The following is a 13,560-nucleotide window of genomic DNA, read 5'->3' as shown; positions in this document are numbered from 1 at the left end:
GCAAAGCAAAGGTCTGTGTAATAGGTTGTACTAGGGGAGTTGCCTATTATAGTGGAATTAGTTTATAAGTCCCAATAGGGCCGAGGTTTTACTTCCAGTTAGGCACTGGATGGTTTCCTCGTAAACTTGCTGTGTGCTTAAATTTTCTTTACGTTTTTATTGTTTATTTTCGCTTAAGTTCCGCGATTGGAACCTACTACTATTCACCCCCCCCTCTCGTAGTAGTTCATCTAAACTAACAATTGGTATCAGAGCAGGTTCTCACGAAATTACAAGCAACCTTGTAGAGTAAAGTTCCTGAAGTGATGAATGCACACGAGAAACTTGAAAAAGGGTATTCCACCCAAAGACCACCAATGTTCAATGGCAAGTTTTATTCATACTGGAAGAATAGAATGGAGATATTCATCAAAGCTGAAAATTACCAAGTATGGAGAGTCATTGAAAGCGATGACTTCGAGGTAACAAAAACCAATGCAAACAAAGAGGTAATCCCTAGACCACTAGCTGAATTTGATAAAGAAGATTATGAAAAATTTGAGTTAAATGCTCAAGCTGTGAAAATCTTGCATTGTGGACTAGGACCTCATGAGCACAATAGGATCATGGGTTGTAAGTCTGCAAAGCAGATTTGGGATTTACTACAAGTAACACATGAAGGAACGAATGAAGTTAAACGTTCCAAAATAGATCTATTAATGTCAAAATATGAAAGATTTGAAATGCTACACAAAGAATCCATTCAGGATATGTTCACTAGATTTACTAACATTGTCAATGAGTTAGAATCTTTAGGTAGGTCCATACCCATTGATGAACAGGTAAGGAAAGTCCTTAGAAGTCTTCCTCAAGATGAGAGGTGGAGATCCAAGGTCACTGCTCTGCAGGAATCCAAGGATTTCACCAAGTTCAACCTTGAACAGCTTAATGGATCACTGCTCACTCATGAACTTCATCTTCGAGCAAACACTGAAAGTTCCAAGAACAAAAGCCTTGCTCTAAAGGCTTACGAATCAAGTGAGTCTGAAGATGATGACATGGAGACAGCCATGCTGGTACGAAGGTTCAGGAGGATGCTGGGAAAGAGAGGAGAGAAGAACAGAAGAGGACAGCCAAGTTCCAGGGAGATCAAATACTTCGGTTGTGTTTCCAAGGACCATCTCATCAGAGACTGTCCTCAACCTTAGGAGGATGAAAAATCGAAGTACAAGGGGAAAGAACCAAACAATTGTTACAAACCATCGTTCTCCAAGGAGGATGTCAGAAAAGCCATGATGGCTGCTTGGGGAAATTCTGATTCTATAGAAGAAGCAGAAAGAGAATCCTTAGAAGAAACAGCCAACCTATGTTTGATGGCAAAAACTAATGAAGAAGCTCGTCTGAAGGAACTTGAATCTGAGGTATGGTATGACTATAGACAACTCAAACATTTAAATAAAGGAAATCTTATGGACATTATTCTGGAACTTCAAGATGATTGCAAAGAACTAAACAGGTCGAAGTTCCAAACTGATAAAGCTTTAAATATTTACAAAGAACATAGTGAATGGGTAGATAATATGAAAACTGACATACAAACTAGATTCTTTGATTTATATGATAAAAATGTCCTTCTAAAAGAACAAGTTGAAAAACTAAAACATGATAATATTCTATTGAATGTAGAGTTAGCTCAACTGAAACTTGGAATTGACACCCCTGACTCTGAAGTTCCTATTGCAAGCCAACTTCCAAATTTTGAGAAATTAAAATTTGATTTGGAAGAAGTTAAAATAAAAAATCAAACCTTGGAGGAGGAACTTGCCAGAGCCAGGAAAGGAAAAGAAGTGATTAATAATGGAATTCCATCTTAGATAGCTAATATCCATAACAAGAATAAAGAAGGACTAGGTTATAAGAAGAAGTCTAGGAGAAACAAGAAGCATGTGGATCTACCTAGTCAAAAACTATGTTACTATTGTGGTAGTATAGGACATCTTAAAGCTGCATGTCCTAAAAGAAATAAAGATACTCTTAAGAATACTGAGCATGTTGAACAGGTATGGTTGAAGAAATCTGAATCTTCTTCCAAAACAGTGGAACCGAAGGAAACCTGGGTTCCAGAAACTAACGCTTAGTTTTCATGCAGGTTCCAGTGAGGGGGAACAACACTTGGTACCTCGAAAGTGGTTGTTCTAAGCACATGACTGGAGACAAATCTAAATTTCTCTCACTGGATGCCTACTATGGTGGAACTGTGACCTTTGGTGATAATAAGAAAGGTGAAATCATTGCTATAGGTAAAGTAGGAAGGTCAAGTTCCAATGCTATTGAAAATGTCTTTTTAGTCGAGGGTCTTAAACACAACTTGTTAAGTATTTCTCAATTTTGTGATAAAGGTAACTCAGTTAGCTTTACTTCTAATCTTTGTAGAATCATTAACAATGACACTAACAATGTTATTCTTGAAGGAACTAGAAAAGGGAACAAATATATTGTGGATCTCAATGAAGTTCCAAGTAGTAGTTTGACTTGTCTTAGTGTCATTGAGAATGATCCCTTATTATGGCACAAACGATTTGGCCATGCTAGTTTTTCTTTGCTTGATAAACTTAGATCAAAAGAACTTGTGGAAGGACTTCCTGATCGGGATTTAGTAGGTCGTTGGGACTACCAACCCAAATCAAATTAACTACTTATAACCTAAACTACCCTCATACAAATATAGGGGTAAGTATAGGGTCGAACCCAAAGGAAGCATGCAAGCCAAATATCAAATTCACTAAGCAAGAGACAAGGAAAGGATAATTTTGTTGGTTTTTGGATAAAATTAAAAGCACTAAGACTACAAACAAGCAAATAAAAAGAAGATTCAAAATCAAGATCGAGAGAACGACGCTAGGGGTACGAGGGTGTCAAACATGATTAGAAAGAGGCGAATAATGATAGTTATCATGAAGAACATGCCAAAGAACACAAGATCCTACCTAAACAATTCATTCTCATGCAATAGTCTAGGTAAATCAATGAAAGAGCCCTATGCTAATAGAATCATTCTCATGCATCCTATTAGACACTAGTAAAATCAAGAGAATAAAGAGGCACAATTCATAAAACACTATTTTAACAACTCATTTTCATGCAATCATCAAAATAGGGGTGATCTTAATCTAGTTCAAATCATTTTCATGCATTTAAACTAGAAGGCAATAAAATAAAGTGCAACAATAATCTCAAGCCATTAAAAATCATATCTTTCATCAATTTAAGGCATGTATTCAATCCAACCATCACCATTCATCCAACATTCAACACATATTTTCCACCCCCTTCCCCTAGCTAAGAAATTAGCCTAGAAAAGGGAGATTAAACATGATGATAGAACTAAATGAAAACAAAATAGACATGGAAGCAAACATGATAAAAAAACAACGAAAATACCAAAAGATATCAATCCACAAAATAGATAGAAATAAACAAGTAGAGTGCAAATAAACAAAGCTAAGAGAAAGGAATAGAGATTACTAGATAGGCAATAGTAGAAAGATTAAAGCTTGCAAAGTTACTTGATTGATTGATTGAAGGGAAAGCTTGAACCAAAGTTGCATACAATGAGATAACTTCTGCAATACTCCTCTACCTCTCTCCAAGATTAGGTTTAATGGTCTAGGATCATGAGATAATCCCCCAACATTACATAAAAACGTTCTCAAATAACCGCCTAAAGTAAACCGTACAAAGCAGGTAGCATAAAAAAGATGGTCTGACCGAACAGTGGGAAGGTTCAGCCGGACCACAGGGTAGGTTCGGCCGAACCCTGGGTAGGTTCGGTCGAACCTCCCCTGATCTTGGTCTGGTCAAACTGCTGATGTTCGGTCACTCCTTCAAAACGGCCGTTTTTCATCTTGAAACTGCCAAAGTGGTTCGGCCGCACCACAAAGAGGGTTCGGCCACACCCAGGTTCGACCGAACCTCCTCAGGGTTCGGCCGAACCTAGCTCATTCTTCCACCCTTCTACTTCTCTTGACCTTCATGCTCCTCCTTCACGGCATGCCATGCAATCCAAAGCTCATCCAAGGAGGCCAAGAACCTACAAAACAACAAAGAAACTCAAGAAGAACCAACAAAAAGAGAAAAGGGGAAAGGAAACACGAGAAAAGAAAGAGAAAGGCAAAACTAAAGGATAACCGCTTAAAAAGGGTCAAACGAGTGCAAATGAGGGGACGGTCATTAGAGAAAAAGGATGTAAAAGTGGCATAAATGCCACTCATCACTTCCAACCATCAATTTCCTAAAAGATAAAGTCTGCAGTGCATGTGTTAGAGGTAAGCAGACACGAAAATCTTTCAAATCTAAGAATATGGTAAGCACCACAAAATCATTGGAACTCATCCAATGGATTTGTGTGGTCCTATGAGGATACAAAGCAGAAGTGGAAAAAGGTATGTGATGGTTATTGTAGATGATTTTTCCAGATATACCTGGGTTTTCTTTCTTGTAAGCAAGGATGATACGTTTGATCACTTTGTTGCTTTTGTGAAGAAAGAACAAAGAAGAACAGGTCATCAACTGATTCACCTAAGGTCAGATCATGGAACTGAGTTCGAATACTCAAAATTTGATGAGTTCTATGATGAACATGGGATGGACCACAACTTCTCTGCTCCCAGGACTCCACAACAAAATGGAGTAGTTGAATGGAAAAATAGAAGCTTGGAAGACATGGCAAGAACTATGCTAATTTCCAGTGGACTGCCTAGGAACTTCTGGGCAGAAGCAGTAAACACAGTGTGTTACATATTGAATAGAGTTTCTATTAGAGCAATAACCAACAAAACACCTTATGAACTAATTAAAGGAAGAAAACCAAATATTTCCTATTTTAGATCTTTTGGTTGCAGGTGCTTTGTACACACTAATGGAAAGAGAAACTTGGGAAAGTTTGATGAAAGAAGTGATGAGGTTGTATTCTTAGGATATGCCTCAAATAGTACAGCTTACAGAGTCTATAATAAAAGAACAATGTGTGTTGAAGAGTCTGTACATATAATTTTTGATGAAACTGATTTTGTGATTAATGTACAAGATGATGATGATTTCGAGATAGGGTTAGTAAGAAGACATGACCCTGATGAGGAATCAACAATATCCACGAAGCAGCAAAACAAGAATCCAGTAGCTGAAAACCAAGTTGCAACTGAAACAGAAGTTCCACAAGAGGAACATCCTGAGCCTGAGAATCCAGAACCTGAGAATCAGGAACCACTGAATCAAGAGACAAGAAACAATGATGCTGAACCTGAAAAATTGTATCCAATCAAAGACTTTACCCCTAAACGTTGGAAACATCAAAAGTCTCATCCAGTGGATGTGATTATGAGTGACATAACCAAAGGAACTCAGACCAGGTCACAGCTAAGGAACTTCTGTGCATTTTTCTAGTTCCTATCTACGTTGGAACCAAAGAACTGTGATGAAGCCTTACAAGATGCTGATTGGATCATAGCCATGCAACTTGAACTAGGAGAATTCGAGAGAAACAAAGTTTGGCACCTAGTTCCTAGACCGGAACACCAGAAAGTCATAGGTCTAAAGTGGGTGTTCAGAAACAAGCTTGATGAACATGGAATCATAGTAAGAAACAAGGCTAGACTGGTTGTCAAGGGGTACAATCAACAAGAAGGCATAGACTTTGAAGAGACATTTGCTCCAGTTGCCAGGTTAGAAGCTATACGCATTCTTATTGCTTTTGCAGCTTTTATGGAGATTAAATTGTTTCAGATGGACGTCAAATGTGCATTTTTAAATGGTCTATTAAAAGAGGACGTCCATGTGGAAAAACCTCCTGGATTTGAAGATCCAGATTTCTCAAATCATGTCTATAAACTTGATAAAGCTCTCTATGGGCTGAAACAAGCACCAAGGGCATGGTATGAGAAGTTGTCCAAGTTCCTGTTAGATAATGATTTTAAAAGAGGTAAAATAGACAAACCTTGTTTTTGAAATATAAAGGAACTGACATTTTAGTTGTGCAAATATATATAGATGATATCATTTTTGGTGCAACTAACGAATCTTTAGTAAAGTATTTTGCTGACCTTATGAGTGGTGAGTTCGAGATGAGCATGATGGGTGAGCTAAACTTCTTTCTTGGATTGCAAATTAAGCAAACTGAGAAAGGAATAATGATTCACTAACAAAAGTATGTGAAGGAACTCATAAAGAAATATAAGATGGAAAGTTCCAAAACTATAAGAACACCTATGGGAACTAACACCAGACTGGATGAAGATACAGCTGGAACTTGCATAGATCAGAAGATGTATAGAGGTATGATAGGTTCCTTATTATATCTAACTGCTAGTAGACCTGATATATCTTTCAGTGTAGGCTTATGTGCGAGGTTCCAAGCAAATCCAAAGGAATCTCATCTCAAGGCAGTTAAGAGGATACTTAGGTACCTCAAAGGAACTGATGATTTATGTCTCTACTATCCAAGGAATTAATCAATTGATTTAGTTGGATACACAGATGCTGACTATGCAGGTGATTTAGTGAATAGAAAGAGCACATCAGGTATGACTCTAATTCTTGGACCATGATTAGTTTCTTGGGGTTCCAAGAAACAAAATACAGTTGCTTTGTCCACAGTAGAAGCTGAATATGTAGCTGCTGCAGCTTGTTGTTGACAAATGCTGTGGATAAAACAGCAAATATGTGATTTTGGTTTAAAATTTGAATGTGTTCCAATTTACTGTGATAATACTAGTGCTATTTGTATATCTAAAGATCCAGTGCAACACTCTAAGATTAAGCACATCCACATTAGACACCACTTCCTAAAAGATAATGTGGAAAAAGGCTATATTAAGTTGGAATTTTGTCCTACTGATAATCAAATTGTTGATATTCTAACTAAGCCTTTGAGCAGAGAACGCTTTGAGAACATGAGACTAGAACTTGGGATGATCAAGCTCAATTGATTGCAACTGAAGTTCCTAGATATGGCATTGTCAATTAACAAGATCAATTAGAAAAATAAAACATCTATCACAAATTTTGTGTGATAAACATAACGGGAATGTCACCGTTGGTAAATTCTTGGAGGTTAGTGCAGTTAACACTTATTTAAAACTGTACATATTATTCAAAGCAATGTAGACTTGTATGTGACTTGTTCCATGAATTTTATTTTTGAAAAATTATTTTTTCTTTTCAAGAAGATTTATCTTCTGGAATTATCTTTTATTAAATATAGTGTGAAAAGATAAATTCTTGATTTGTAAAAAATTCCATCCAAATTAGTTTTCAAAAACAAGATAAAATTCATTGTTCCTAAACTAATCCCTTCCACTTCAATGCACCGCTTCAAAAATTTACTCCCTTATAAATACTACCCAACCAACCCCATTAACTTACCGTCACATCAAATTAAACTCTAGAACTCTCTCAACCACATAATTTCTACAAGTAAACCACATCAAAATTTCTACAGCTAAACCACAATCAACCATGGCCGAAGAAAACCATAAGAACCAAGAAGAGCAATCACCTCCCAAATCACCTAGCCCGCAACCACTCAGCCAAGAAATTCCTGTTGTGATACTTCAAACCACCTCAGAACCAAAAAATACCAAGCCAAAAGCAGTTGAGGACACTGCAACTTCCTCTACTGGAAGTTTACCCAACGTTCTTGATCGAATCGGGTTATGGAAGAAAAGGAAAGCCGAAAAGACGGACAAGTCACTCGAAGATCAAATTCTTGAAATTGACATGATGGCGAGGGACGAGGAACCTGAGGAAGAGAAAGAACATTATGAGGGGGAAGAAGATGAGAAGGCATTGGGAAAATTTGCTAACAGGTATGTTGTAGGTTATAGAATTGATGATGCATGGTGTAATAAGGTGAATTTTGAATTTCTAGATCTGCTTAAGTTCCAAGGTTGGGATTTCATGTTTGCTGTTAAAGCTAAAAATTATTTGTATCCGTTGGCTATGGATGAATTCTGTAAGGAATGTGAATTTGAGGATGGTGTGTGTTATAGCAAAGTTAATGGTGTTGATGTTGAGTTTGATGCTGCTACACTAGGGTCTATTCTGCAAGTTCCATGTGAGGGGTTTGATACTTACATGAAAGGGGCTGTGACTGTTAAGGTAGCAGGGCACACTAAAACTGAAATCATAAATTACTTAGGGGGTAAAATGGGTGTTAGCGTAATGAATCACAATGATCTCTCTCCTTTGCACAAATTGCTGTTTAATTTGGTAAAGAAGTCCTTGGTTCCAAGGACTCAAAAGAAAAATTAATTGTGCTACTTAGATATGGCCCTAATCTTTTGCATGTCTAAGAGAATTAAAATCAATTTCCCAGCAATTATGCTGCAACACTTAGAGCACTGCATAGAAAAAGAAATAAAGGTTGGATATGCTGCAATTCTTGCTTCTGTGTTTGAAGATTTAGGTGTGCAATTGAGGGATTTCTATGGGCATATGAGGGAGAAAGGAGAAAATGTGATCAATGAAACCACTCTGAGAGGGTTGAGTATTGCTGTAGTGAGGGGGAAGTGTGTGAGGTATGAAGCTGCTCAAAAGAAGAAAGAGAAGGAAGAGGACTCACAGATGAGAGTTCCTGTCAGGAAGAGCAGAAGGCTCTCTGTTGGAACTTAGGCTAAGACCAGTGCTGCTGATCCCCTGGAGTTGAGTGAAGGTGATGGAGGAGCTGATGAGCTGATAGCTGACTTATCTAACAGATTCATGCAGGTTGAAGGGTAGCTCCGTGACTTGACAGGGAAGGTGAAGGCTATGGAGAGGACTGACGCTGCTCAGGCCAAGGAGTTCCACAAAGCCATCTCAAGCCTTGAAGCGAAAATGAAGAAAGCTCAAGAGGACAACAAAGCTGATCTTGAGAAGATTTTACATGCGCTTGATGCCTGACCTCTGCAACCTACCCTAGCCATTTCCTAGCTTAATATATATCTCTTGTTGGTTTTTGGAACAATGTTATGTTTTTTTAATGGATGTTTTTGAACTGTGTTTGCTTTTGAATATTTTGGAACTTGGTTTGTAATATTTTTAAGTACTCTGGATGGTTAGTTTTATTTAATATTATGGAACTTTGTCTATACTTGCTTGCATTGATGAGAATAAACAGGAAAATTTGTGTGAAAGTACTAGCTTAAGAGAGCTAGCCAACGCTGCTTCCAGCTTCCCACATTCGATGAATTCCCTGTGGGGCTGTGAGTAGATGAATAAAACTTTGAAAAGTCAAGTTTTTGATAATGCCAAAAGGGGGAAAAGCAGGAGCAAACTTGAAAGCTGAAGTTGTTCTAGTTCCAATTGAGTAAGTAACAAAGGTTTCTCTTCTCTAAAATTTTTCTTTGCTTTCTGTTTGTTTTTATTCTTTTCATTCTGTTATTTATGTTCTGTTTTGTTTCTTTGCTTTGCTTATATGAAAAAAAGAAAAAAATTGAAAAATGAAAAATTAACCTTCTATTTCTTTACTTATCATCCTCAGAAGTGTGCTCAGTTTGTCATCATCAAAAAGGGGGAAATTGTTGACCCTTATGAGGTTTTGATGATGATACTAAGAATTGAGCAAACTTCCTTTTAATAAGGATTCTCTAGTGTTGTGATGTTGGCAGGTTTAGTAAGCGTAGAGGGCTGAAGTAGGAACTGGAACAAAGGAACTTTAGAAGATCCATGAAGACAAGTAAAGAACAGAAGAAGAGTTCCAGCAATGGAACTTCCCGAAGTTTCTCAACAGGAACTTCAAACGGGTTGTAACGACCTGGTTCTGGTGTAATGCTGGGGCAAGCCTCAACAATCAAGGATCAACACAAAGATCAAGATATCAACCAAAGAAGATGGACTTCATAACTTATAGTTGTGCAAAAGATAAGTTTGTTTTCGTAGGATGATGTAAACATATAAATGATAATTATGCATGGAACTTATTAGAAATCGGATAAAGCTTGGCAAACTAACTAATTCGTAAAAGATAATTATGAGTTTTATAAAAAAGTACTTAATTGATTTTATCTTATATATAAAATCTAGTTTAACTTGGTTTGATCTTTTTTACAAAATCTTATCTTTTAACAAAAACGAATTTGATAAAATTTGGTTTTTATAAAAACGAATTTAAATCTGTTTGGATTCGGTTTTAAAGAACATAAGATCAGATTTATGTTTGAGCTATCTTATTTGCAAAAACCCTAGTTTGAGAAGCTGAGGAACTTCTATAAATATAGAAGTATTTCAGCTTAGCAAAATGAGAGTTTTAAGCGTGAAAACCACTTAGTGCTTAAGAGTAAGTTTGCCAAAGGTTTAAGCTTTATCATTTTGATTTCGGGTTTCATGTGTAGCTTTCCATTTATGTGTTAGAATGTGTTTTTGAGTTGTAATTGGTTTTGGGGTGAGATTGTGAATTCTCTTAAATTCACATAAGTGTATGAGTTTGAATTCTCTAAAATTCGAGTAGTAACTGTGAGTGCACAGAGAGTGAAAGGTACCTGAGAAGTGTCTTGGGTCACCTAGGAAGTGTCCTGGGTAAGGAGAGAAAAAGGGTCCTGAGAAGTGTCTTAGGTCTGGTAGGAAGTATCCTATCATAGAGTCAAGTGTCCGTGGTGGAACTTGCAAAGCAAAGGTCTGTGTAATAGGTTGTACTAGGGGAGTTGCCTATTATAGTGGAATTAGTTTATAAGTCCCAATAGGGCCGAGGTTTTACTTCCAGTTAGGCACTGGATGGTTTCCTCGTAAACTTGTTGTGTGCTTAAATTTTCTTTACGTTTTTATTGTTTATTTTCGCTTAAGTTCCGCGATTGGAACCTACTACTATTCACCCCCCCTCTCGTAGTAGTTCATCTAAACTAACACCTCTCCCTTTGGATTGGAAGGGAAAACTCAATGAATTCGTAGAAACACTCTCAAGCTTTGCTTTGATCGATGTTATCTCCTTCCCTAGATTTGAAATTTGGGATGACAAGTTGTTAATCGCGTTGAGATGATCCACTAAATAAACCGTTGAGCCACTCTTGCTCGGTAGACTCCCTCTCTCCTTCTTGCCAATCTCTATAGTATCTCACCACATCCTTAATTATGTCAATTACCTCTTCTTTCGTCCTATTCATTATAGGACCACCGGCTCCTCCATCTAGGCATGACTTGTTTTGAGCACTCAAACCTCCATATAAAATTTGTATCACTTGATAGGTAGAAATTCCATGATGTGGGCACTCTTTTTGGTACTCCTTGTACCTTTCCTATGCTTCATAGAGATTCTCATTAGGCCTTTGTTTGAATCCTTGGATCAATGCCTTAGCCTCCTCCGTCTTCTTTTGAGGGTAAAAGCGAGACAAGAAAGCTTTTGTGACTTCATCCCACATCCTAAGTGAATTGGGCATAACCTCCTTATCCAACCACTCTAAGGCACGACCAATAAGAGAAAAGGGAAACAACTTTAGCCGAATGAACTCTTGAAAAATCCCGTTCACCTTAATTGTATTACAATACTTCTCAAATTCCTTTAGGTGATTCAACGGGCTCTCACTCTTGGCTCCACTAAATTGCCTCCTATCTATCAAAGTAATCATGGCCGGTCTTATCTCAAAATCGTTCGCTGGTGTTGTAGGTGGAGCAATGCCGCTCTCAAACCTATAAGCACCGAGAATTCCCAACTCCTTCAAAGCTACTCTTGGATTCTCTCCCATGCCTTGCTCTTGCTCTTCATCCTCAAACTCTTCTTCACTTAAGAAACTTAGGCTCAAACATCGGTTGGCTATCCTTCTTCGTGAAAGAGTTCTTTCAATTTCCGGATCCAAGGCAACTAAGGGCCTATCTCGAGTTCTACTATGCATGCAAAGACTCAAAAGAAATACTTGCCTTTGAGATCACATGAATACTTTTTACAATAAGAATCGAGTAGAGGCCAATACAGGCGAATGTGACTCCATGACTCACTTCGTACCATCATCCCCGATCCTCCTTTCGTGGTTCCGAACCATATGGAGTTACTAATCTCATGGATTATGAAAGGGGTGTAACCTTCATGGGTCAATCGTTGTTGCCTATCGTTGTCCCTTTATCGTGGTTGTCTTTTATGATCCGTGAACAGTTTATAAGTTCTTTAAAAACTTGTTTGCGGCTCCCTACTTTCCTTGTCCCTAATCGTATATGTCAATTCCCACTTCCTATGAGTGCCAAGCATATTCACACTTGCTTTTTCGTAGACGCGCTTCAAGCGACGCCTACAATATCACAATTAGAACCAATTATCCGAACTTGATAGGAAATTCGAACAATTTGAAGAACAACGAACCAGATATGACTTGTAATTCGACCACTCCTGGAACGAATGCAAGACTACAGAAATTACTAAGACTACTCCTAGAACTAATTATTGAACGTTCTAATTATCAAAACAACTTCTTGAATTGAAAACTAGCAAAATATTTGTAAGCAATTAAGTAAAACAAAGTTATAAAACTTGTATTGAATTTTCTGGTTGTGTGTCAAAGAAAGGCCACGACCAACCTCTATTTATAGGCTACAATAAAGCATAGACCTTGGGCTCCAAGCATAAACCTATTAGAAGTAGGAAACTTTCCCTTAGCTTGGTCTCCAAGTAAGAAACTAATTAAGATACTTTCTAACAACTTAGGAATTCCAACTCAACTAAAATACAAGAAACTAAAGAAAACTTAGGATGCTTAAACTAAGAAAAACCCTCTCAAGTGAAAGGTAAAAACTTAGAAGCAAAACTCTAGAAAAACTAAAGTATAAAATATCTTCCATTTCGTGTCGCCACCTTAAGACCACCTCACACGCCACCATAAGTGACACAGTGTAGCTGGGCTCAAGCCGGTGCTGGGAAGCCGACGCGTGGGACCCAGATTGACGTGTGTGCATCATCATCCCCGCCGGAAGTAAGCTGCTGCAAATCTTCTTCCTTGGTGATCAAGCTTCCTTCTTTCTCAATTGATCTATTGAACCTTTCCTTGTTTGGGCAGCCTATAATGAAGTTATTAAGACCTTCTAAAAGTACATTAGATCCTTCAAAAGAATTCCTCTCTTGATTCACATCGACGCCAGTCTACCATGGTCAATTAGCGTGCAAAACTAGTAACCTGGGACGGTAACCGGTTTTGGACACCGGTTACCATGTTCAACCGACGCTGGAAAATCGATTACCATCCCAGGTGATCGGTTTTTCAAGCGGCCGATTGTGTTGGTCACAGAACTTAAAAGAAAGTCACCACCCTCCCGCAGACGAGGGAAGGTGGTGGGTCATTTTTCGATGGCTAATAATTGTTATTGGTTCTTTCGGGATTTCGACAACAAAAAAGAAGTACCTCTTGGTGCAGTGGATGTGGGTAGTCATGGTGGATGGTGGTGTCGTGGTTGTAGTGGCGTGGGTGGTGTCGTGGTGGCGTGAGTGGTGGTGGCAAGGGTGGTTGCTTTTGTGGTGGTTGATGGTTGAGTTTGAGGCTTGATGCACTTAGGAGAGAGAAAGCAGTGGGGATGAGTAAGGGTAATTTTGTCCCTTCATCACTTTTGTTGGCGGTTTAATAAAAGCCGTTGGCG

At 38.1% G+C, this 13,560-nt stretch overlaps 2 protein-coding genes and 1 non-coding gene across 3 annotated transcripts; all 3 read left to right on the top strand.

Annotated features, from left to right (window-relative positions):
• Nucleotides 1-305: 305 nt before the first annotated feature.
• On the top strand, nt 306-6,668 carry LOC145616922 (uncharacterized). The gene is made up of 9 exons (XM_081671638.1): nt 306-647; nt 822-1,055; nt 1,188-1,400; nt 1,972-2,039; nt 2,413-2,639; nt 5,066-5,349; nt 5,422-5,613; nt 5,761-5,956; nt 6,586-6,668. Exons 1-9 carry the CDS (start codon nt 306-308, stop codon nt 6,666-6,668), a joined length of 1,839 nt encoding a protein of 612 aa, XP_081527764.1.
• A 780-nt stretch (nt 6,669-7,448) lies between these two features.
• Nucleotides 7,449-9,077, top strand: LOC145618516 (uncharacterized). The gene is made up of 2 exons (XM_081673286.1): nt 7,449-7,841; nt 8,730-9,077. The coding sequence occupies exons 1-2, from the start codon at nt 7,492-7,494 to the stop codon at nt 8,749-8,751; spliced, it is 372 nt and encodes a 123-aa protein (XP_081529412.1). The 5' UTR covers nt 7,449-7,491; the 3' UTR covers nt 8,752-9,077.
• Nucleotides 9,078-11,196: 2,119 nt separating this feature from the next.
• LOC145618815 (small nucleolar RNA R71) lies at nt 11,197-11,302 on the top strand. The gene has a single exon (XR_014108053.1). It is a non-coding gene; the product is annotated as a small nucleolar RNA R71 (small nucleolar RNA).
• The last annotated feature ends 2,258 nt before the right edge of the window (nt 11,303-13,560 follow it).

Source organism: Chenopodium album, chromosome 26 (assembly GCF_948465745.1).
Source record: "Chenopodium album chromosome 26, dcCheAlbu1.1, whole genome shotgun sequence".
NCBI lineage: Eukaryota > Viridiplantae > Streptophyta > Magnoliopsida > Caryophyllales > Amaranthaceae > Chenopodium > Chenopodium album.
This window is presented reverse-complemented; position numbering and strand designations above follow the sequence as displayed.